Source organism: Vigna unguiculata, chromosome 11 (assembly GCF_004118075.2).
Source record: "Vigna unguiculata cultivar IT97K-499-35 chromosome 11, ASM411807v1, whole genome shotgun sequence".
Lineage (NCBI taxonomy): Eukaryota > Viridiplantae > Streptophyta > Magnoliopsida > Fabales > Fabaceae > Vigna > Vigna unguiculata.
Window position 1 is genome coordinate 32,585,888 of NC_040289.1, and position 23,506 is coordinate 32,609,393.

Here is a 23,506-nt window from a genome sequence, read left to right on the forward strand (position 1 = left end):
TGATAAATATTTCATTTTTAAAAATTATCCTGTTTCTTCACGTGCATTCACTTATAAAAACATTCTCCCAGTAATTTTATACGAAGAATTCGTATAATTATAGATTTTACTTCTTATAGAAATATATTATATATCACCAAACATATTTTTATGAAAAATAAAATTATTTTCTTGTCAATATTTAATTAAACTTAATTTTATAAAATTCTTCACTTTTTCCGTACCTTATTTCTTTAGAGGTGGAATAACAAGAACATCGTCTTTTTAATCATCATCTTAGATTTGATCTAACCAAAAATTTATCTTTCCATTTAAAATTATAAAATTATATGTAAAATTATAATAAAATTATATATAAAATTATAATATTGTGCACAAATCTAAACATGGACATTTTGTGACGTTGTCATTAGAATACTAATAAGTAAAATCATTAGAATACTAATGAGTAAAAGCACCCCCAAACCATTGTATAACAGTATTTTTCAAGTCATTAATGTTTTTGTATTTTTTTTTTGTGTGAATTAAATTAATATATAAATGTGTACTCAGTTTTATTTAGATTTAATTCAAGGCGAGGAGGCGATGTAACAAGAAATTTTAAGAAAACATAAATTTATACGATTTTGTATGATGATTTTATGATATTACTGTATTACTGTAAAATCATATTGTAAGTACGATGTAAAATCATATGATTATACGTAAAATCTAACTTGTAAGTACGATGTAAAATCATATGATCTTACAATTTTATGATTTAAATCGTAGCATTTAAAACTATTATGTATTTATCTTACTAATAAAAATTTTAGATAAAAAAACATTTATTTATATTGAATTACACGTTTTTTTTTTAACTAGACTTTCTTTAATTAAATATTTTGTAAGTATGTATGAATATCTTAACATTACAAAAATATTTATAATTTTAAATTTATGATATTTTTTAATTGTTTTTCTCAATTCTTACCGTTATTTACCACTAAAAATTATTAATTGCTATAACTAAAACAATACAAAATATTTATATTTATGATTTAATATAAATAAAGTAATTATATATATATATACTATTTCTATTTGTTAATAATAATAGTAATAATAATAATATTTTTCTTAGAATTTATAATTTATATTTATGAGACCATTTTTTATTTATTTAAATAATTTAAAATAAATACGGAATAAAATTTTAAGTTATGTTTAAGTGTGTAAATTACAATTTAAATTACTTAGTTATTCATTTTCAAAATATTATATCTTTAAACTCATTTTGTCCTATATTCTCTCCAATGCAAATATTTTTTTACTCTTTTTTTTTAAAGCACATACATGTTCCTATCTTATTCAATCAAATCTTATTTTAGGATAAATTTATGTTCTATTAAATCTTTTATACTTTTTTTTGGTTTAGTATATGCACATACATCATAATATTCATAGGTTTTACTATTTGAGAATGCTTTATTTTGATAGGTCTAATATCGTTATCATCGCTTTGTTTGGTTAAGTAACGTAGTTAGGTAATTTAAAATTTCTTAGTTATTTCTTTAGGTGAGAGGTGATATGTCTTTGAATGTGAGTAATTATTAGATAATAATAGTTGGTTGAATTACAATCAAATTATTTGTGTTTTTGTTAGGATGGGTTAAACTTGTAAGTTGAACGCTAACTTTGAACTAGTTATTGAATTGTGTTGATTTATTGTGGAATAAACGGGATAGACCATATTCTAAAATAATGATGAAATTGTAGTTTTGATTATAAAAAAGGTGGAAATTAATGTTAGAACATGTTGCAATAAGTAAAATTAGTTGAATTGATTTAACAATATTCATAACTTTGAATTGATGTAACAATATGCATAACTTTATTGTTTTGCATATACATGGTTGTTGCTAGACCAATGTTCAAGTGATAGTATTTATTGCATGAATAAAGTATTATATCGCTCAAAAACTGAAATTTCCTTCATCAAGGACATTAATGAGAACATTCTCCTCTTCTAGGGGTGGGATAACAAGAATATTGTCTTTTTCGTCATCACCATAGGTTTGATCTAATCAAATCTTCATCTCCCTATTTAAAACTCAGGTTAACTTATAACCATAATCTACCATTCTAAATACTTGTATTATAGGAAATACACCCTTCAAATATTAAATAAATTATATACTATTTTGTACAAAATTATAATATTGTACGCAAAATTGTAAAATTGTATGCAAAATTATAATATTGTACACAAATCAAACACTCTTAGAGAGAACATTTTGTGAGTTGTCAGTTGCAACATCACTAGATGGAGAGTTAGAAGCATTGCAAGCCAAACCATTAGAATACTAACAACCAATAAGGGACCATTGTTATGACTGAGTGGACCATTATTATATAAGTATGTTGGTGACAAAATATAGAGAGTGTAAGGAAATAGAAAGGCAAAAGAGGATTGAGAGAATTGAGACGTATTCTCATCAACATTATTATGAAAGTATTTGTATAAGAGTTATATACAGAATACAAAACAACAGAAAGAAACTACTAACTACATTATACAGTTAGTTACATAACAATATTTGGATTATACAACAACACTCCTCCTTAATCCAAATTATCTAACTGTTTTAGGCCTAGCATATTTCTAAGCTTTTCAAATCTATGTTGTCTCAGAGGTTTTGTAAAGATGTTTGCAATTTGCTCTTCTGTATTGCAGTGAATCAACTGAATCTTGTTCTCCTTGAAACGTTCAATCTCAGCCTCTTCATCACCAATTACCATTAAATCATCTACGTAGACACACACTAAGAGTAGTTTTTGCTGTGAGTTTAACTTCACATAAACTCCAAATAAAACACTGCATTTGTGAAAGTCTTGTGCCATCACGAATGAATCAATGCACTTATTTCAGGCTCGGGGTGCCTGTCTAAGGCCATATAATGCCTTTTTGCAGACTATAGGCCTTCTGTTCTGCTACACTAACCCTAAAACCAGGTGGTTGTTTAACATAAACTTCCTCTTCTAGTGGCCATTCAAGAACGCTGACTTGACATCCAATTGACATATTTTCCAATTCTTTCAGCTAGCTATGGAAAGCAAAAGCCTTATGGTCTCCATGCGTGCTACTGGTGCATAGACCTTAGTAAAATCAATCCCATGTTTTTGCAAGAACCCCTTTGCTATCAACCTTGCCTTGTATTTGGCAATTGTGCCATCTGCTCTGCACTTGATCTTGAAAATCCACCTTACATTAATGGGGCTTTTATGCTTTGGCAGATCCACCAACTTCCACGTTCTGTTTTTCTCAATAGCTTTTAATTCCTCCACCATGTTTTTTCTACTATTGTATATCTATTGCTTGCTTCTAAGATATGGGCTCTGTGTCAACAAGGAATGTTAAGTGTGCAAGATCTCCATTGTTGGTGACTTCACTGTCATGAAATACTTCATAATCAGCAAGATCTCCTTCCTTATAATGAGTCCATATGGGCACCAAAGCTCCTGGATTTGGAGCGCCTCGAATGGGATACCCATATTGTTGTTGAGCTAGCACAAGAGTATAATTTATACAACTCCTTGTGCCTTTGAGAGGCACATTAGGAAAATTTTCACATGAAATGATACGTGACCTAAATTGCCAAGGAAGGCACCATCTGATCTTTCCCTTATTCAAACTTGCACAAAACTGAGCTTAATCCTTTGCCCCTTTAATTTCTGGCTTGTTTAATAAAACTTCTTTAACTGGACCTTCAACATTTGAAATACCCTTATTAATTCATGAGATGAACTACACGTACAATACAGGTAGACAACATAACATCTTCTTCTTGAGCTCATAGCAAAGGTTTAGACTTTCGTACACATCAGCGAAAATTGCATTAACTGGGCTTTCTGAATGATTTTTGTAAGCCACAAACACATTAATGGCAGTGTAGTCAACGATATTCTCCATGTTAGGGAAAAGCATGACTCCGTAGAGTGTGAGAGCTAACACGTCCATGAATGTTTCTCCAAACCCTTCTTCAGCCAATTGCCGCAAATACCACTCCAAATACCCCTGAGAGATGCCTTTCGAATTGCCCTGGTAATCATTTTACTTTCTAGCTCAGCAGGGTGCACTTTTAAGATTCCTGCTAATGTAACAATTGAGGTATGTTGACTTGAGTATTTGTAGGGAACCATGCCCTTCACTGACAATCCCAAAATATGCTCAAATTCTTCTTTTGTGGGTACAAACTGAAAATCTTGGAAGGTGAAACATCTTAACGGTGGGTCGTAGTATTAGGTCAAAGCTGTGATTGTTACAGCTTGAGCTTCCACTTTCAGCAAAACCTAATAAATTCCCATATTTCCTCTTGAAAGTATTCCTTGATATAGTCTTCATTCTTCTAGCTAACTCTCTTAAATCACTCAAATTGCTTTCTGCAACCTTAATGGATAACTTTTTCTTCAAAGAAACAAAACCTAACTGTCCCCCGACTCCAAATTCCATGTTAATTTGTCTTTTCTTTTTAAACTTAATCACAACTTTATAATTTCAGACCTAAAATTAAATAAACATGATGATATGACATGGCAAAACATAAATGCATGGATGCAATAATATGTCGTGCATGATTTTATTATTAATTCAAAATCAAGAGGAGAAAAAAAACCCGAGGAATAAAAAGACGTGTATCTCCTTTTGTGCCTTAATAAAGGTTTGGCGCCTAATGGATCTAAGGTAAAATACATGCACTCACCGAGATGGTTTCCTAATACCTAAATATCAAGATTACTAGAGCTATAGCCCACTTCATGGCATTTCCCACAATATTTGGTAAACAACAATAGGTTAGAGTGTCAATGAAGCAAACAAACTCTAGCTGGGGTTCTCACAATGACCACTTGGGAAGTACATCCACCGTGGCACTGCTACACAATCTCCTCTACTTATAAAGTTACTCAGACCCGGGTATAGGGCCCCACTCATGTCATGCACACAATGTGTGTGAAGGGAGGATAATGCATACTCCAACCCCTTCTTGCAAACAAACAGAAGAAGAAAAAAAAGGCAAATATATATATATAACAATGTCATCTATCCTAGGATTCAAAACTCAAGCATAAAAATAAAGCAATATGAACAAAAAATTTCAATCATCCAAAATGAACAAAAATATATACAATAATAATAATAATAAGTGAAAAAAAAGTAAAACTAAAATAACATAAAGTAAAATAAAATAAAATAAATAAATATAAGAAGAAAAGAGGAGTGAAAAAGAAAAGAAAACAAATTGAAACAACCACATCAATTTTATATATTTAATTAAATGGTCTAACTTTCTAAATTCCCCAATGAAGTTGTCATCTGTCACAACCGAAATCGCGACGGGATGACAAACCAAAAATAAAATATTAAAAAAAAAGAGGTTTGGAGTCGCCACCATAGTTATTATAGGAAACTATGGAAAATCGTAAACAAAACAAGGTCTACAAAAACAGAGTTTGGGTACGAGAGTTGCTTATGTGCAGGGAAGGTGTTAGTTCCCTACAACGCCCGTCCTAAGATAGTACCTTTAATTAAAATACAAATGGATGTCGTCTCCTTTAAATGTTTATTTTCCAAAATAATAAAATGAGAAAATTCAAAAGAAACAAAAAAAGATTTTTGTTTTTTGGTCCCGACAAGAATTACTCCTTGCTCCTACGTATCTCCATTCATAATGGAATTCATAATGGAGAATCAGGGTCACATAGTTCTTTATGAAAAAACTTTTTGAAAACAATTTGTTCAAAGAAGTTGATATAGCCTTTTTTTATATTTGAAAATTTTGTATTTTTTTAGTAATTTTATAGAAGAGCGAAGGTATTTAGTACTAAGACGACGCGAGCGGTCACACGAGCACTATACATTTTAAAAGTTAAAAGGGTATTTAAATTATTTATTTATTATTATTTTCTTTAAAGAAAAACTTTTGAAATAAGATATGATACCCAAAAAAACGTGACTATTATATATCCATAATTTATGAAAATATTAGGAAAATAAATATATAAATGAATAAATGAAAGATTAGGAAATAACGTTTAGGGTTAAACATATTATTTTATTATTTGTAAAGTGTTAAATAATTTTTTTTAAAAACTTAATATGAAAAACATGGCACAACATATTCATAAAATGTTAAAACATGAGATCTCTCCGTTATTCATAACTAATGAATCCCAAAATACATGACAGTAATGCTTTTTCCACACCAAGAAGAAATGATGAAAACATCGACTTCAACAAAGATCATAACCAAATCTCAACAAAGACTGCATAACACAACAAGAGTTAAAATTTGTGAACCTGAACGAGAGATTTGATTTACAATAGTTGCGTTAGAACACCAAGAAGCATGTGTGGGTGGTGATCGAAGGTGAGTGTGTTTTTTATATGCGAGGGTTAATAGAGATTGTGTGCTTAGGGTAAGAGAGAGGTCTCTAGAATCCTGAGGGAACAAAAATTGTCCTTATTCTTTTGCTTGATGGGTTTATATACACAACATTATAAATCTAATGTAATCTTTTGTAATAAACTGAGTCTTGATTACAAATAAATTTAAAAGGCAAGAATTGGTATTAATATTATCACATTATGGGAATCCAATCACATATTTAGGGTTAAATATGTTTTTGGTACCTTAACTTTTAATGAATTTTGGAATTAGTCCATTTCAAAATTTTGGACCAATTTAGTCCTTCATCTTTCGAAATACGTGTATTTAGTCCTTTTAATCAAATTTTGTTAAGTTTATTTGACATTTCAAACGCATTTCATAATAGTATTTGACTTAACATTAAAGCAAAAATGTGTCAAACAGTATAAACAACTCAAAATACAATTCTAAAATACGTACGAAACATCAAATAAACCTAACAAAATTTGATTAAAAGGACTAAATTCACGTATTTCGAAAGATGAAGGACTAAATTGGTCCAAAGTTTCGGAATGGACTAATTCCAAAATTCACTGAAAGTTAAGGGACCAAAAACATATTTAACTCTTAAAATTTGTGAACCTGAACGAGAGATTGGATTTACAATAGTTGCGTTGGAACACTAAGAAGCATATGGGGGTGGTGATCAAAGGTGAGTGGGTTTTTTATATGTGAGGGTTAATAGAGATTGTGTGCTTAGGGTAAGAGAGAGGTCTCTAAAATCCCGAGGGAACAAAAATTGTCCTTATTCTTTTGCTTGACACAAAATTATAAATCTAATGTAATCTCTCGTAATAAAGTTAGTCTTTACTACAAAGAAATTTAAAAGGCAAGAATTGGTCTTAATATTATGACATTATGGGAATCAAATCATAGAAGAAATCAGAGCACAAAATCAAACGTGATCAAGAAAATTGATTCTAATTAATTCTAAATAGTAAGAGATATTGCTTAGAATCATATTACTACTTCCTTTATTTGGAAGAGAGGTGTCATAAAATCGGAGTAAATTACTCTAAATATTAGAACATATTCTGTTTCTAATTATTAAATTAACTTCTTGATCTGAAGCAAAAACAACAAATCCTAGAGCCGGGGTGAGAATATTAAATTTTGGGCTATCATTAGCTGCAAGAAAAAGTGGTGTGGGTGGATAGAGTATTTTGGGCTAAAGCATCAAAAGAAAATACATAAAAGATTAAAGCGGTCTTTTTCTTTTTATTTATTATTATTATTATTATCATTTAGAAAAAGAAAAAATTTCAAAGAAAAAAACTTACTTACTTTTATTTTTTTATTTGTTTATTCATTATTTTTTTATTATTATATTTTTTTATTATGTTAGACGAAATTGTGTGTTGACACTTGTAAAATAAAATTTCATTTTAATAATATTTATTTTAGGCTTAATTATGTTTTGAGTTCATGATAAATTTGAAAACAGACTAATGACTCAGATGGGTCGGAACAACCTGACTACCCAGTTGGCTTGGTCCTACCCGATGATCCAGACGTGTCGGGTCGTGCCAGTCGGGAAATCCAGACGGCTGAGTTGACCCGACGATCCATACAGGCTTGACCAGCACAACGATATGTACGAGCCTGTCGTGCTCGTAAAGTTCGTCGACCTGGCCTGGCATAACCTGCCTGGGTTATTGGCGTGACTTGGCCCCATTAGGTCGTCGGGTCCACTTGGCTAGTCTGTGTCGTTAGGTCAGCCTAACCCGAATAGGTTGTAGGGTCGATCGGTACCACCCAAGTCATCGGGTAGGTCGGGCCCGTCTAGGTTGTTAAGCCGATTGGGCTTGTGTAGGTCGTCAGGTAAGTCGAGAACATCTAGGTCATCGGGCTAGTCGACCCTATCTAGGTCGTCGGGCCGATTAGACTTGTTGGGATAACGGGCCCCTCTAGGTTGTTGGACTGGTCGGGCATCTACGAGTTGTTGAGCTTGCATGACACATCTTTAGGTTGTCTGGCCTGTAAGGCTCGTGTGGGTTGTTGATCCTGCCCGATCTGTTTGGGTCATCAAGTCTGCCTTGACCGTTTGGGTTGTCGGGCCTGATCGACCCTTATGGGTCATCAGGCCTGTCCGACCTTTATGGGTAGTCGGGCCCTTTCAACCTGTTTAAGTCATCAAGCCTGCCTGACCCGTTTGTGTTGTCGTGCAAGCCTAGTTCGTTTGGGTCATCGGGTTCACTTGACTCGTTTGGTTCGTCGAGCCCGCTCAACCCATCTAGGTCATCAGACTCGCCTGACCCTTTTGTGTTGTTGGGCCGGCCTGGTCCGTCTAGATCGTCTGACCTACGTCTGACCTACCTTGCCTATCAAGGTGTTCAGGCTTGTCGGGTGTGTTTGGGTCATCTACTCGGGCTAGCCCGTTTGGATTATCAAGTCAATCTGATCGTCTTGGTCTTCGGGTCAACCTGTCTCGACAATCTAAGAAGGTCAACTAGAAGACCCAGTCCCACCCGATCCCGGATAATGGTCGAGTCAGGTCGGGTCGATGGCCAAGACGATCTGGACTGTCGTCAAAAAGTTTAATAATATATTTTAAAAAATATATATCTTTTATATTTAAAAAGAAAGCATATGGGCTGGCCTTGACACATAGGGCTTTAATGTAGTTTTTGGCCTTGTGGGCTTATTTAATGTGGGGCTTTTTGGCCTTGTGGAATTTTTTGACCCTAGCCCACATGAGTCAGGGATAAGCCCTATGGACTGGACCAAATTGACAATTCTACCATAGAATTCAAAGTGTGAGATTGAGTGAGAAGAATTTCAAATTCCACCTATTTTGAGAGTATTTGAATTTCTACTAATTTAGCTAATTGAAATACTTCAATAAAATGCTTTTTAATTTATCTATCCATACTAAGCATTTGATTACAAAGAAATCTAAATTCTTAAAAAAAATGAATTGTTTCATTAAAATACTCTATAGGGACTGAATTGAACAAAAATAACAAATATCGGGACTAAATTGAAAAAAAAGAAATAATACAACCACAAACTGACACGTGACACTAACATTGACATGTGGCACAATTGTGACTTGACACATGGACAATTTTTTAAAATTAAAAAAACAAAAAAAAACCAGGAGGTGACATGTGACATGTACTATTCAAAAATGTCAACTATTTAAGCACCGTTAGTGAAAATGACCAAATTAACAAAAATTTGACGAAAATGAAAATCTAATTGAACACAAAACAAAAATGGAAACCAAATTGAATAAAAACAAAAAAAATAGGGATTAAATATATATTTAAGCTTGATTAATACAAGCAGGTAGTTTTTTTTTCTTCTTTCGTTTTTCTTTGTTTTATGAACTATAAAATATAAATACAAAGTGTTCTATCTCATTTCATATAACAAATACTACTAATTATTAAAACGTGTTGAATTACTAGTACAAGAAAATTAAAATGAATTTTATTTTGTATTGATAATATTATATTAAATTTTTCTTTATGCTTACCCTTTGAAAGTTTGTAAAAATATTTTTTTATTTTTAATTTTTTTTTCTAGTTAAAATTAAAGACAAAAACAACTGCATCTCTTCATTGAGTAGCTTTATGTCATCACCGACTAGGTAGATGATTAAAAGTATAGCTTCAGAAAAAAGATTCACATGATTATCATACATATACTTAGTAATTACGTGACAAGTTAGTTAATAATATGGTATTACCAATTAATGTTGTTATATACTACATAGATGATTAAAAATATAGTTTCAGAAAAAAAAAAAAGTTAGACATGATTATCATACATATACTTAGTAATTACGTGACATGTTAGTTAATAATATGGTATTACCAATTAATTAATGTTGTTATATACTCACTAATCACGTGACATGTTAGTTAATAATATGCTAATACAATTTGATATTGTTATTTGATCGCAAAGACTAAAACTACTATCAAAGAAAAACTATAGAAACAAAAAAAATACAAAATTTGTTTGAAAATAAAAAAAGAATGTAAATAATATTTATTTTAGTTTATAGTCTATTTAATCTCAAGTGAAAACATTAAAGTATGTAACAACTCTTGAAACATAAAAAGAAAAAACAATGTTCATCATTTTTTTGGGTAAAGTAGTTAATTCAAGATTAAAATCGTCTAAACCAACTTCTTTATTTATGAGGTAGCAAGATTCCCACCAAAAAAAAAAAAAAATACATAGATATCATTCAAAATCAAGGACTTAATTAACCGAGGGGACATTAACTTTTACTAAATAACTGTACTATTTTTTTATGAATGAAATATTCAACGATTTTGTATTGTACGTATAAACTATTTAGAGATATCTTTTAATGTAGTTATAAATTTTGAAAAACATAATTAATTAAAATATATTAGACAACGTAAATCCGATAAAAATTATTGCGATGCATTATTTATTTACACATTATATTATGACATGATCCATTATCATTCTAAAATTTTACCAGATAATTTAATGTAAAAACTAATCAAAATTCTTTTATCAGCAATTTTACTTCAATAACGTCCACATTATTCAACTTGGTTAATGAAACTAATTTATGCATAAATTAATTATATATGACTACTCAGAAAGATGTAAAGGAAAACCAATTAGTCTCTATAATAATACACTTTTAACATAAAAGAAATAAAATTAGTTTCTTTACAAAATTTAATTTATATATAAATCAGTTTGCTTATATAACCTTTCCAAATTATTTTATTATTTATAAATATACTAATTTTAACTCAAAGTCTTCATTTTTTTTCTTTAACTACTTATGAGAAAGCTATACGTAGGTTGATGTCAAACCAAAGCGATAAATGATTATCATCAACATTAGTTACCAGCTACTGACGTGGAACTGACAAGGATCCAACTTATTAAAAAAAAAAAAAACTTTTAAGAAGTTGTATTAAAATAAATCTCTTATAAATTATAATCAATTGTATCAGAAATTATAGTTAAGAAAGAAGCCTTTTAAACTTTCCACAATCTCTTATTAAATCATATCAATGACGCTTTTGTTTTATCATAAAAATAAAAATCCGTTTAAAATCCGTGTCGATTGAGTGTGACATTTTCCTTTATAATTGGCGGTAACAAAAGAAAGTAATTAATATTTTCTTGATATAATATATATATATATATATATGTATATATCAAATTAAAATACCAAAAAATTAAAACTAAATTCGTTATAAAATAAAAGTATTTTTTCAGTTAACGTATGTTTCCTTAATTGATTTCCAATAATTATTTTTCTGATTTTTGATGACTTGGTTAAAGGTTGTGGTATGGTTGGTTATACCAAATTTCAAACCTCGACTTTAACTACCTCTTAGTGCCATTCTCATTTTACAATCAATCCTAATTGACCTCAAAAAAAAAAAAAATCAAATATAGTAACCAAAATCTTTTAAGCATAATTAATTAATTAATTAATTAATTAAGGGAAGTGTCAATATATGGGAGTTAAAAGAAAAAAAGAAAACCGCAGTTTCAGTTAATCTGGAAGTCTCTTCCGTTCATTCATCGAGTGTGAAGTGCGACGCGATCTTACCAAACACCGATCCGTAACCACCCTTTTCTATTAATCATTGTTGCTTCGGATTCTTTCAATTCTTTCTCTGATAATCCTTCTTTCAAGCTCCTCCACTCTCTCTTTCTTTCCCTTCCCCAAACATCCACACATAAAAAACCACAAACCGAAACGGTTGAAATCAATAATCGCAATCAGACGCGCTGTTTTTTTTCTCGTATACTTTGCTTCCGATGGTCCACCAAGTCGTCGTCCCTCCGAAGCCGGTGCAAAACCGCCGGAGGCGTGGCGTTGGCGAGGTGGCCGGGGGAGGCGCGGCTGAGTGCGCCGCCGTGTGCTGCTGCTTCCCGTGCGTGGTCGTCCACATCGCCCTGCTAGCCGTCTACAAGGTCCCCAAGAGACTGGTCCTTAAAGCCGCGCGCAAGAGACGACATCGTTTGCTGAGGAACAACAAGAACCACGATGATAACACCAACGACATCAGCAGCAACGCCCTTGTCGTAAACAAGGGCAACGATATCATGGTGTTGCACCCGCACAGGGCCAGTAGTGTCGATTTGTGGAGCTACGGCGTGGATGGCACGCGCTTGGAGGAGTTTTTTAGGCAATTCCCGGAGAACGAGATGGACGAGGATGAAGAGGGATTCGAGAAGGAGATGTGGGCCCGGTTCGCCGGAACCGGGTTCTGGCGGAGCGAGTCGCAGCGCCAACCGTAACTCTGAACCGGACCGGTCCATCGTGTGCACACATTAGATAAGAAGATTATCATAACGCCCCTATAGGAAGAGGGTGTTGAAACGGTGTCGTGACCTGGTTATTGGACACGTGTTGTGTGGTTTACGAATTCGGCGAAGCTATGTTCGTGTGAGTAGGGACAAACGAGACGACGACGTGACGATGCTACGGTTATGTTCATCGTGTGCTTGGATTTTATTTTATTTTCGTTCTTTCGGGATAATTTTAATTAGGACATTTTAAAAAAGATGTACATTTTTTTTTGGGTAAAATTGATAGAACCAAATCAAAATTAATATTTTGAATTTGCTATGAACTAATATTGATGTGAGGAAGATTCCTTCGTTCATTAGTTTAAGTTTTCTTCTTACATAAATATAAGAAATTAATAACCTCTTGTTTTACATTCGCTTCATGTTGTTCTTTCGATAATTGTTTGTGTTTGTGTTACAAGTGATTAAGGGCACTAATCTACTTTACTAATCTTAATTTGGCTTGAAAACGTGAATGTTACATGTGGTTGACTCCAACACAAACCTAGTAGTAGCTTATTAATGAACAGAAGAAAAAAAAATGATATCTATTAACGTCAGTTGAGTACGACTTAACGAACGGAATTACACTCATATTTAAGTGTACGTAGTTTTTGTTGACCGTGTTGGAAGTTTGGAGGCTAAATGAGAGTGATGTTTTAGACTCTATTGAAAAATTTGAGATTAAAATTTATGGTTGTTGAACTTGACTTTTAGTTGCAAAAGCTAGACTTTTATTTATTCAGAATTTCATACAAGTTTTTTTTTTAAACATTCTAAAAAAGTTTACATTTTTTTTAATTATTTTTTATGTAAAGCATGAATTCATAGATGAGATATTTGTTAAAATAAATGGCAACACCTTGTCATTTGATATTACAATGTCCAGTCTTTGGTACGTTGTTGTACTTGGTTGTATACATGGACCATGATGCGAAATGGTCCCCATAACCCATTCAATGCAAAATGGCAATGCCATACTCCAAATATTTAATCAAATATAGGCAAAGTCTTTATTTTTTAGGTTTTCTTTAAGCTGAAAATACTTGTTATATTTCTTAATTTAACAATAGTCTCCACAACAGGTAGCATAATGATCTATAGAAGCTTTAAAACCAAACATAGAGAGTTCTTATTCTTATCCTAGGCACCAACCATTTTAGGATGATAAAATTGTACTTTTGAGCCAATTTTTTTCTCTCTACTCGAAATTACATTGACATTTTGTTGTAACCATTTACAATTAGGTAGATCATGATCAATCATTTTACAATTTGAAGAAAAAATGAGGCAATTCCTCATACTTCATATCAATAATAAACGCAAATTGTGTCATTTTCACCAAAATTTGATTAGGCAAATCAGATAACAAATCAACATCAACCAAGATACGTGCAAAGAAACATTGAGACTTATTCTCGGTGTGATCATCTAAAGATAAAGGTGTGTCAATACCATGCACAATTGAGATATTAGCCTTTAACTACCAATACCAAAGGAAGACCATGCATGCACACCTAACATTGGGTTTTGGTGAGCTTCATGGAAGCTAGAACAAAATTTTTAGTCCAAGAAAAACACGAAGGATTCCGAAAGATAAATTCCAAACTCCAACCACCAAAACTCTTTTCATATCCTTAAGCGTAGAAAAATCCAATTCATAGAACTCTTTGCCAAGAGTGAATCGCTATCCATTGACCTAAATGTTTCCATGCCACTTCAAGCTTCTTATAATGATTTTTACACTAGTTTTCTTGAGCTTCATAGAAACTGGAACAAAATCTTTAGTCAAAAAAAAACATGAAGGACTTCAAGAGATAAATTCCAAACTCCAACCACCAAAACCTTTCTCATATCCTTAATCGTAAAAAAAAAGCAAATTCATAGAACTCTTTGTTAAAAGTGAATCGTTTTCCATTGACATAAATGTTTCTAGACTTTAAGCTTCTTACAAAGATCTAAATCCCATTTTGTTCATAAAATACACCCATGAAAATGATTTTTGCACTCTTCCAAACCAATAAGATAAACTTCGTCAACAATATGCACCGAGACCATATCTCCCTTTATGCAAGGAGAGGACAATTGTGATAAAGGAATATCACAACTAGTATTAAGAACATGGACAAATGTACATTCCCATACATTGGAAGAAGAATTAGATGAATGAGGCTTTCCTTGCTCCTAATCTTGTAAGCAACTCCAAGGGATATGAAACCTTAAAGAGGAAGACATACATACCCCTCAAAGAAAAGTTCCCCAAACACTGTCTAAAGAAAGTTAATACTAAATTTTTAAAGCAAGAATTTCTAAAAAACTATAATAAATTTTAAATGTCTTTCGTGAATTGTGAATGAGTTTAATATGATGAGAAATATGATTATTGAGTTTTAATTTTCTATGTATGTTTTTTTAATTTTTTTTTGTTATAGAATTTGTTCATGTTTGCGATGTATTTTTATCATAGATTTGTCGTGATTCTTCATATTTTCCTGTTTGTTTTCTTTCTTGTTTTTTTTTTCTAAAATTTTCATGTTACTATAGTGATGTCTAATATGAAATTATAAAAATTTATTTTACGAGTGTAATTAATTTTAGATGACAAACAACTAGAATGTTTGAATAATATCTTGTGACCTATAATTGATTGCAATTTTTACTTTTCTATGCAATTTTTATTTTTCTAAAAACGGACTAGTATAATTGTTTTCTCTTTTTTAAAGAATAGAAGTTCATGATTTTAGTTTTGTTTTTAGAAAAATTATAACATTCACCCTAAAGAATTTTTAAACAAGAAAACGATTTTTATTTTTTTATTTCATGCAACAATCATTTTGTCTCACTCGCAAAAACATACACATTAACTTTAACTTTTAGAATGAAAAAGTTTTATCACAATAGCAATTTAACAGAACTTTAGGTCAATGCATGCTTGATGCTTAGAATTTTATCTTTGTCCCATGTCATGAAGTTGTAGCAGAGTTTGAAGATCTTCAAACATTCCCCAGATGCTTCTCTATGAAACGTTTGATGATGAACATCAACTTGTTTGAGGGTTCTGAATTGGGATCAATAGTGAAGAAACCATGTTCTTGTCCTTCAAATTCCACATACTCTATATCTTTACCCCACTCCTTAAGCCTCCTTGCATAATCTTCTGCTCTGTCTTTTAGCAAATCACTTCCTCCGGCCACCACCAGAATCGGTTCTATATTTTTTCCTTCAAGCCTCTCACTGTTTGGCCCAAATGGATTCACAATAGGGTGATCAGTAGTTTCCCCAATCGGAATAGAAAGCCTCCAAAACCTGTTCAATCATTAACAAAACATAAACAAAACAAAATTTATTCATAGATTTTCTCACTATTTTACTTACCCTAATAATTGAACCATCAGAAAACACATAATGCAGAAATGAATAATCAAATTTACCAACCTATCAATGAGTTCCAAATTCAGAAAAGCATCTTTTGGTCCTTCAGCTTCTAACTTCGTTCGGACAGTTCCACCAAAGAAAGGTGCCAATAGAACATAACCTCTCACCCGAACCGGCGCCAACTCCGGCGACCGGAATCCGAGCCGAGCCGCCAAATGATGAGCTATGTTTCCTCCGGCCGAGTCACCCGAGATGAACACCCGGCTAAAATCAGCTACGTTGTTCAACCATGGGTCCGGCTCGTTACCCGCGGCTTGAGTTTGCAGCCACTTAACAGCCGTGAAGCCGTCGTCGATTGCGGCTGGTAGCCGGTTCTCAGGAGCCAGCCGGTAATCTGGTGCTACCACTATAACTCGAAGCTGGGAAACAAGCCGAAAACAGTAGTTTTGACAATTAGGCCAAGTGCGTGAGCCGATGCAAAAGCCGCCACCGTGAAAGTAGAAAAAGATGGGAAGCTTGGAGCCGGCTGAGCCGGCTGGCTTGTAGAGCCGAAGCTGCAGATCATGGGCAGGGTCAAAAACGACATCTTTCCACAAAACGGTGCCGTCGTCGTTTACAGGGACGTTGAAGCTTGGACGCGAAGAGCGTACTATGGAGCCGTCACTATAAACGTGAAGAACACCGCGACACTCATCTACTACGGTGGCTTCGGAATCCAATGTTGCAGACATGTTTTTTTCTTGTTACACTGTGCTTTATTTTGTGTGAGGAAAGTTGATATAAAGAGAGAAAAAGAGGTTGAAAAGATGAATGACGGTGGAAGAATGCATTGTCGTGAAAGGATTGTGATGTGAATGTCGTTTCGTTTTTTTTTGGCATGCAAGACAAACATGACAGTGTGGGAAGTGTGTCATACGTTGTTTTCTTATGCGGCAATGGAGTCTTTACTTGTGCCATTATCTCGATGGCAGCATCATGCAATGATATTATTCTTTTGTTGAATAATAAAGTGCTACACCAATTGTAGATTTTTAATGATAATTTAATTAATTATAATAGTGAGACTGCTTCATTATAAGAATTTAAAACACGTATATTTTGTACTATTTCTTTTAAATTTTTATAGACATTTATAGACTATTACAAAATAGTTAAAGACAAATATGAATATGGAGCTAAACTTTCATTAATATGGTTAACGTTTGGGCTCAGAATTTTATAATCTTTGTATTTAAAAAAGGAGAAGAATATGTGTGACATTGACACTGTCCGAAGATGGGTATTTAGAATATGGAAGGATGAAATAAAGGTTTCAATTGTTAAGATGAGGTTACGTGAGTGTAACATTTATAAAATCAAAATTTCTTTATTAGAGTATATAACGAATAGAAGATAATGGATCACGGCGAGGACGAATATTATTACCTACTCTATTTAAAAAAACACAAATTAGTCTAATATAGTATGTTCTTTTTAAAATAAGTTATTTTAAAATAATTCTTGAAAATATACATTTAAATAAAATTTTAATTTAAAGTATAATCCAAGTAAAATGAAACAATAAAAATATCAGTGTAAAGTAATTTGATTTAAAAAACAAATTCAATGATTACCACAAAGTTTAAAAAGTTATTATTTTTAAATAACTTTAATTTTCCAAATAAAATATAAAATTAAACTAAATAATTTTTTAATGGTTAATATGTTTTATTAATAATTTTATTTTGATCAAGTAATTTTTTAAAATATCTAAATAAAATTCACTAAGTATTTATCAATTGAATCTCGTAATATTAGTAGTCGTTCATTAACAAATGATTAATTAAAATATGTGTACTTATTACCTAGATGTATTTATTAAAGATATCTATTAGTGTTTGTCCGAGGTGTTTTTGTCATCTTTGGAAAAGGAAGTTGCAATCCTAATATAATGAATACACTATCATAGAAAAACAAACAAAATAAAAAAGACCCCTCACTTACTTGGGAAACTTTATGCCAGTAGACTTTTGATTTACAAACTTTCACTATAATGTCTATCTCTTACCTTGTTTTATTAAGTGGCTAAATATTTTATTATTATTATTATTATTATTATTATTTATTAAATGTGTAATCAAGGTTTCCCTCCTATGTCTAACATAGCTCAAGGATATATGATATAATAATTCATTTCCTAAAAACACCTAAGCTAAGACCTTTAAAACATCTTAAATCCATACATTTGTACACTATCGAAGGAAAGAAAGACAAAAATATATTTATTGTCGATGAAGGAGGAAATGTATCAGAATTATAAGGTTAGTTTGATAGTAAAGTTGGGAGGGCGGGAGAGGTTTTGAGTCCAACTCCCCCCACTAGCATAATAATAACAACTAACATTTGTCAATAAAAAAAAGTGACAATTCCTTAGGTTAACAATAGAAATTGTGAATGCATAAGGTCGTGTTGTGTTTGACTAAGTAACAAAGAATTAAATTTTTAATTTTGATAGACATTTTCAAAGAACGATTATTGTAATTTACCTATAAATTGTATGAATGAAATTATGGTAAAATGACACTTTTGAGAAGTCATAATCGATTATATGACAGAACGTCATCAATTTGTTGTTTTAGTGTGTTTAAGGAAGTTGTTATTATGTTATTGTTGAGGGCATCAAGAAGTAGGGAAAAATTATTTGAAACATCGAGTCGATGTGCAGTCAAGAAAGGTGTTTCTAACCATGGATTGAAGTTTAGGAAGGGTAAAATTTTATATAGCTATAGTTTTGTGAGACAAGAGTGGGAGGTGACAATGCATGATCTCTGAGTATACTCAGTACACGTGTCTTCTGAAAGTAGAGTAAATGTCAATGTTGTGTGAGCAATTTTGAGCATTCTTTGTGGACATTTGATTGATGATTAAGTTGAAGGAAAAAAAATTTATTATACCATGTTTTAATTTGAGGAATAGGAATTGTTACAATTATTTATATATTTATCCGCTTGTAATGATATGTGTTATACGTGTGTAGAGGAGAGTGTAGGTAGAAGGGTTGAGAATTTAGATCGTTAATATATGGTTAGAGTATAATTATTGTGTAGATATATAATTTTGTATTATATTGTATAACTCTTCCATCGGTTGAAAAAAAAATATATATATTTTGAGAATTTTCTTAAGTTTTAAGGAGAATGGTAAAATATATATTGCATGTTTATGTGTCTGGATTTTTTTTTGCTTAATATCTAAATTGAAATGATTTAGGTAATACTATATTATAATTCTGCTAATTTGGAGAGTTACAAATGTCACGTTTTAATATTTATTTTCATAGTTGTAAGGGATGACTCAATTATTCTTAGGTTAAAATTAATGAAAATAAATATAAATTAAGAGTTTTATGGAAACAAATATTAATTCTTTACAAGGATTGAATCTTATTCATTAAGGAAAAGTACATTTTAGTCGTTACTTTTATATTTTCTCAACTGATAATTAAAATTATACAAATGTCAGTATTAATTCTTTCTTTTAAAGTCTAAAGTAAAAGTTTGGATTGTCTTATTCTTGAAATAACTTGTAATGGATTATATTCTCTTCAATCTCTCAGTTATTTATATAACTAAATTGAATTACTTGAATTGAGTAATAAACTAAAAAGATAAATATTATTAGCAACAGTTCAAATAATTTAAAATAGTTTAATTTAGATAGTATAAAACCATCACATAGTTGAATTCAGTTAAATTATAGTTTTACATTATAGTTGCTATTTTTTTTTTTCACCATCGCAACTTGCTTGAAAACTAACCTAGAACCAGAGTAGTCCACAAATTATCCACATGCTTGCTGTTACAATGAGTCCAACATTTTCTGAAGCCATCAAAATTGATCCTAAAACATTTGGATAAAACTCATTACGCACACACAATTTCTGAAACTCGTGTGGTGTGGGTTTGGCATTGAAAGTCATATGTTGGGCTTACTAGAAGATCAATGTTGGGTTTTGTGTGCAACTTTAGGCCTCTTTAATGCTACATCTATTCTGCCACTATTTCCTACAAACTCAATCAAAATTCATACACAAATAATATCCACAAAAATATGAGCTGCAACTAACAAATTAGGGAAAAAAATTTTAATTCCCTTAAAATCTACCCCTTTTACAAACAAAATCTCTAAACTTTAGTTTTTTGCTTTAGTTAATCCTCAGACATATTGAAATCTTTTTTTTTTCCAACCAGTTTCTAAATTTATGTATAGAAATATTGAGCTCTAACTTTTTTCGAATCAATCTTTAAACTTTATCCTTTTCTGTAAATAGAAACCTAAACATTTAATTTAATTATAATTATTTTTTTTTAACTTTTTATATGTAGTTTTTAACAACTTTAAGTTAAATAATGTAATATTTGCAATAATGATTTAACTCAAAGCTGTTAGAAAAAAATATTTGTAAAAAACTAACAAGTTTTAAGAAATAGGTATAACAAAATTAAAATTTTGTGTTTTTTTACAAAAAAAAAAGGTAAAACTTAAGGATCAATTGAAACAAAACTAAAGTTCAATAGTTATATATATATATATATATATATATATATATATGTATATATATATATATATATAATACTATATTAGAAAAATAATTAATTAGATGAATAAAATATTTTGAATAGTGTACATGAATACTTTAATATCACAAACAATTAAATATCTCTTCATTTTCATCACACCATGTATACTTTTTCAACATACTATAAAAAATTACAATTGTTTGTATAATAATGTAAATACACTCAATATAAATGGACAAGAAAAGACGAAGATGAGGTCAGATCACTTCGAGCTTCCTTTTATTATTGAAAGTTTTACATCAATTAAGAATCATCATAATATATAAGTAAAAACAATTTTTATCTTGTAAATTAATTTTATAGGATTAAATTATTTTTAAAATTCATTTTTTAACTATCTTTCATTGGATTTAGAATAAAGAACAGAGATATTTCATTGTTTATTTTTTTTTTAACTGATGATGAGAGCATGTGATCTTCCATGTTTAATCTGAATTTTCAGCCCCCACAGTTTTCTGTGCAAACCTTACACATATGTATCCTCTTTTTATTTTTTTCCTTTTCTTCACTCCAACTTTTCTTTCCTTCTTCCTTTTCTAGCATAAATCATGACTCTCCAAACTTGTTCGGACACAAATTATATATGAGACTCCAAAATGAAACTATTACTTACAGAAAGTAACAGTGTCTGAAAATCATACGTCTCAGAGTCCTATGTTGTCTGAGAGTGCTTTTGCATGTCTTTGTTGAAAGTCTTTTCTAGTGCAATGGATTTGATCCATAAAAATCCCATGACAGAAATATTTCGCAGAGGAAAAATATTCCAGAAGAAAAAAAAAATGCACCTAAACAAAAAACCGTGTATAAAACAAGTGAAACGTCCATTCTAACCAGACTATACAATATACACATTAAACAAAAGAAGATGTTGAATTTGTGTAATCATCAGAGGACAAAAACAAAAGCAAGCACACTTGTTTTGACGAGATGTTTTGTTTGGTAGCAAAGTGAAGTGAGTATAGTCGACGCTACCCTTTACCTCTACAAGGCACTCACAACTTTTGAAGATACTTTTAGAAGGGTGGTTTGGTGAATTCACATTTTCGTATCTATATTCCTTGCCAACTACTGAAAGATATGCCAAAGTCGGAAATTATAAATTCCATAGATTAAAATAATTGTGATTAAATGATTATGTATAGTGGCACCGACAGATTTCGAGGAAGCAAAATTAGGGCTTATATTGTCATAGTCTTAATGCTCTTTCCTTCTCTCCTACCATACTATTGAAGGATACACCAAACCAAACTCATTTAATAATCTCACCAAAATCATTGTTAATTATACAATAATGGATTCTTCTACCATTCCCCACCGAATACTCATTATAGAAATTACGTTCCTAATTGTATTTTCCATTGTCCTTTTATGAGGCAAAATCCATAGTCAATTCATTTTTTATATGACTTTGGCAAGGTAACCTTCACATGTATATACCCACTTCTACACTCCTTTTCTTCATTGCGTCATATATATATATTACATCTATTATTTTCAGATAGTCAAAATTTAAAATAATTTATGGATTAAATATGTTTTTAATTTATGAACTTTGTCACAAAATTAGAATTCATTCATGTCCAAAGTTTTGATATATTTAGGTCCTCGTACCTTAAAAATGAATGAATATAATCATTTAATTCAATTATATTAAATTTATTTGACGTGTTTAACACATTTCTAAGTTGTCACTAAAACTATAACATATTAAATGGTGTAAGCTACTCAAATGCTAGATGAAAGACATTTGACACATAGAAACAATTATGTTGTTTTTGAATGAGGCAATTTAATAGAGTAAATCATTTATTTGGAGGATTTGAAATTTTTTGAAGTAAAATGACTTGTTTGGATGTGGAAATTAAAAGGAATTTCAAGAAGGTATTTCAAATAACTAAAACAGTAGAATTTGAAATTCACTAAAAAAGGAGGAAATTGAAATTCCACTCATTTTCACCCCCGTATCAATCCACTCACGAAGGTAGAGCCGGGTCAAGCCGAGTCAACCTAAGCCGAAGATCGAGTCGAGTCAACATGGGTGGATGGTCAAGTCGAGTTGGTTCGAGTTGAATGTCGAGCCAAGTCGATCTAAGTCGAAGTCGAGCTGAGTTGGCCCATGTTGAAGTTGAGACGATTCGACCCAAATTGAAGGTTGAGCTGAAGGTCGAGTTGTTCAGCCAATGTGAAGTCGAGTCGAATCGACCCAAGCCAAGGTCAAACATAGTCGAGTTGGGTTGAAGGTCGAGCCATGTCGAGCAAGCCAAGTTGATGGGCGAGCCGAATCAGCCTAAGTCGAAGGTTGAGCAGAGTTGGCCCGAATCGAAGATCGTCGAGTTGACATGGGTTGAAGGTCGAGTCGAGTCAGTCCGAGGAAAAAGTGGAGCCAAGTTGGTATAGGTTGAAGGTCGAGTCAAGTCAACATGTGTCAAAGGTCGGGCCTAATCAGCCCAAGTTGAATCTTTGTGAGCTGATCCAAACCAAAAGTTGAGACGAGATATCCTGGACCAAAAGTTGAACTAACTCAACTCAGACTAAGATAGAGTTGAGTTTGTCTTAAAATTTAAATTAGATTGCTTTATACAAACATGAAAATTGAAATTTAAGATATTTCAATTAGTTTATCTAAATAAACTATTAATGTAATTGAGTTAAAAGAAGTATATCTATTATTTTTAAAGTTTGAGATTAAAAGTATATTCAAGTGATAATTTAAATACATTCATTTGAGATATTTTC

General features: G+C 31.4%; 3 protein-coding genes across 3 annotated transcripts; 1 reads left to right on the forward strand and 2 right to left on the reverse strand.

The window, feature by feature from the left end:
- Positions 1-3,364: 3,364 nt before the first annotated feature.
- On the reverse strand, positions 3,365-4,492 carry LOC114170385. The gene is made up of 3 exons (XM_028055864.1): positions 4,238-4,492; positions 3,798-4,081; positions 3,365-3,629 (listed from the first exon to the last, which is right to left on the reverse strand). Exons 1-3 carry the CDS (start codon positions 4,490-4,492, stop codon positions 3,365-3,367), a joined length of 804 nt encoding a protein of 267 aa, XP_027911665.1.
- A 7,447-nt stretch (positions 4,493-11,939) lies between these two features.
- LOC114168765 lies at positions 11,940-13,133 on the forward strand. The gene has a single exon (XM_028053693.1). The coding sequence runs from the start codon at positions 12,243-12,245 to the stop codon at positions 12,723-12,725; it is 483 nt and encodes a 160-aa protein (XP_027909494.1). The 5' UTR covers positions 11,940-12,242; the 3' UTR covers positions 12,726-13,133.
- Positions 13,134-15,559: 2,426 nt separating this feature from the next.
- Positions 15,560-16,978, reverse strand: LOC114168341 (probable carboxylesterase 15). The gene is made up of 2 exons (XM_028053121.1): positions 16,212-16,978; positions 15,560-16,082 (listed from the first exon to the last, which is right to left on the reverse strand). The coding sequence occupies exons 1-2, from the start codon at positions 16,880-16,882 to the stop codon at positions 15,770-15,772; spliced, it is 984 nt and encodes a 327-aa protein (XP_027908922.1). The 5' UTR covers positions 16,883-16,978; the 3' UTR covers positions 15,560-15,769.
- Positions 16,979-23,506: the final 6,528 nt, after the last annotated feature.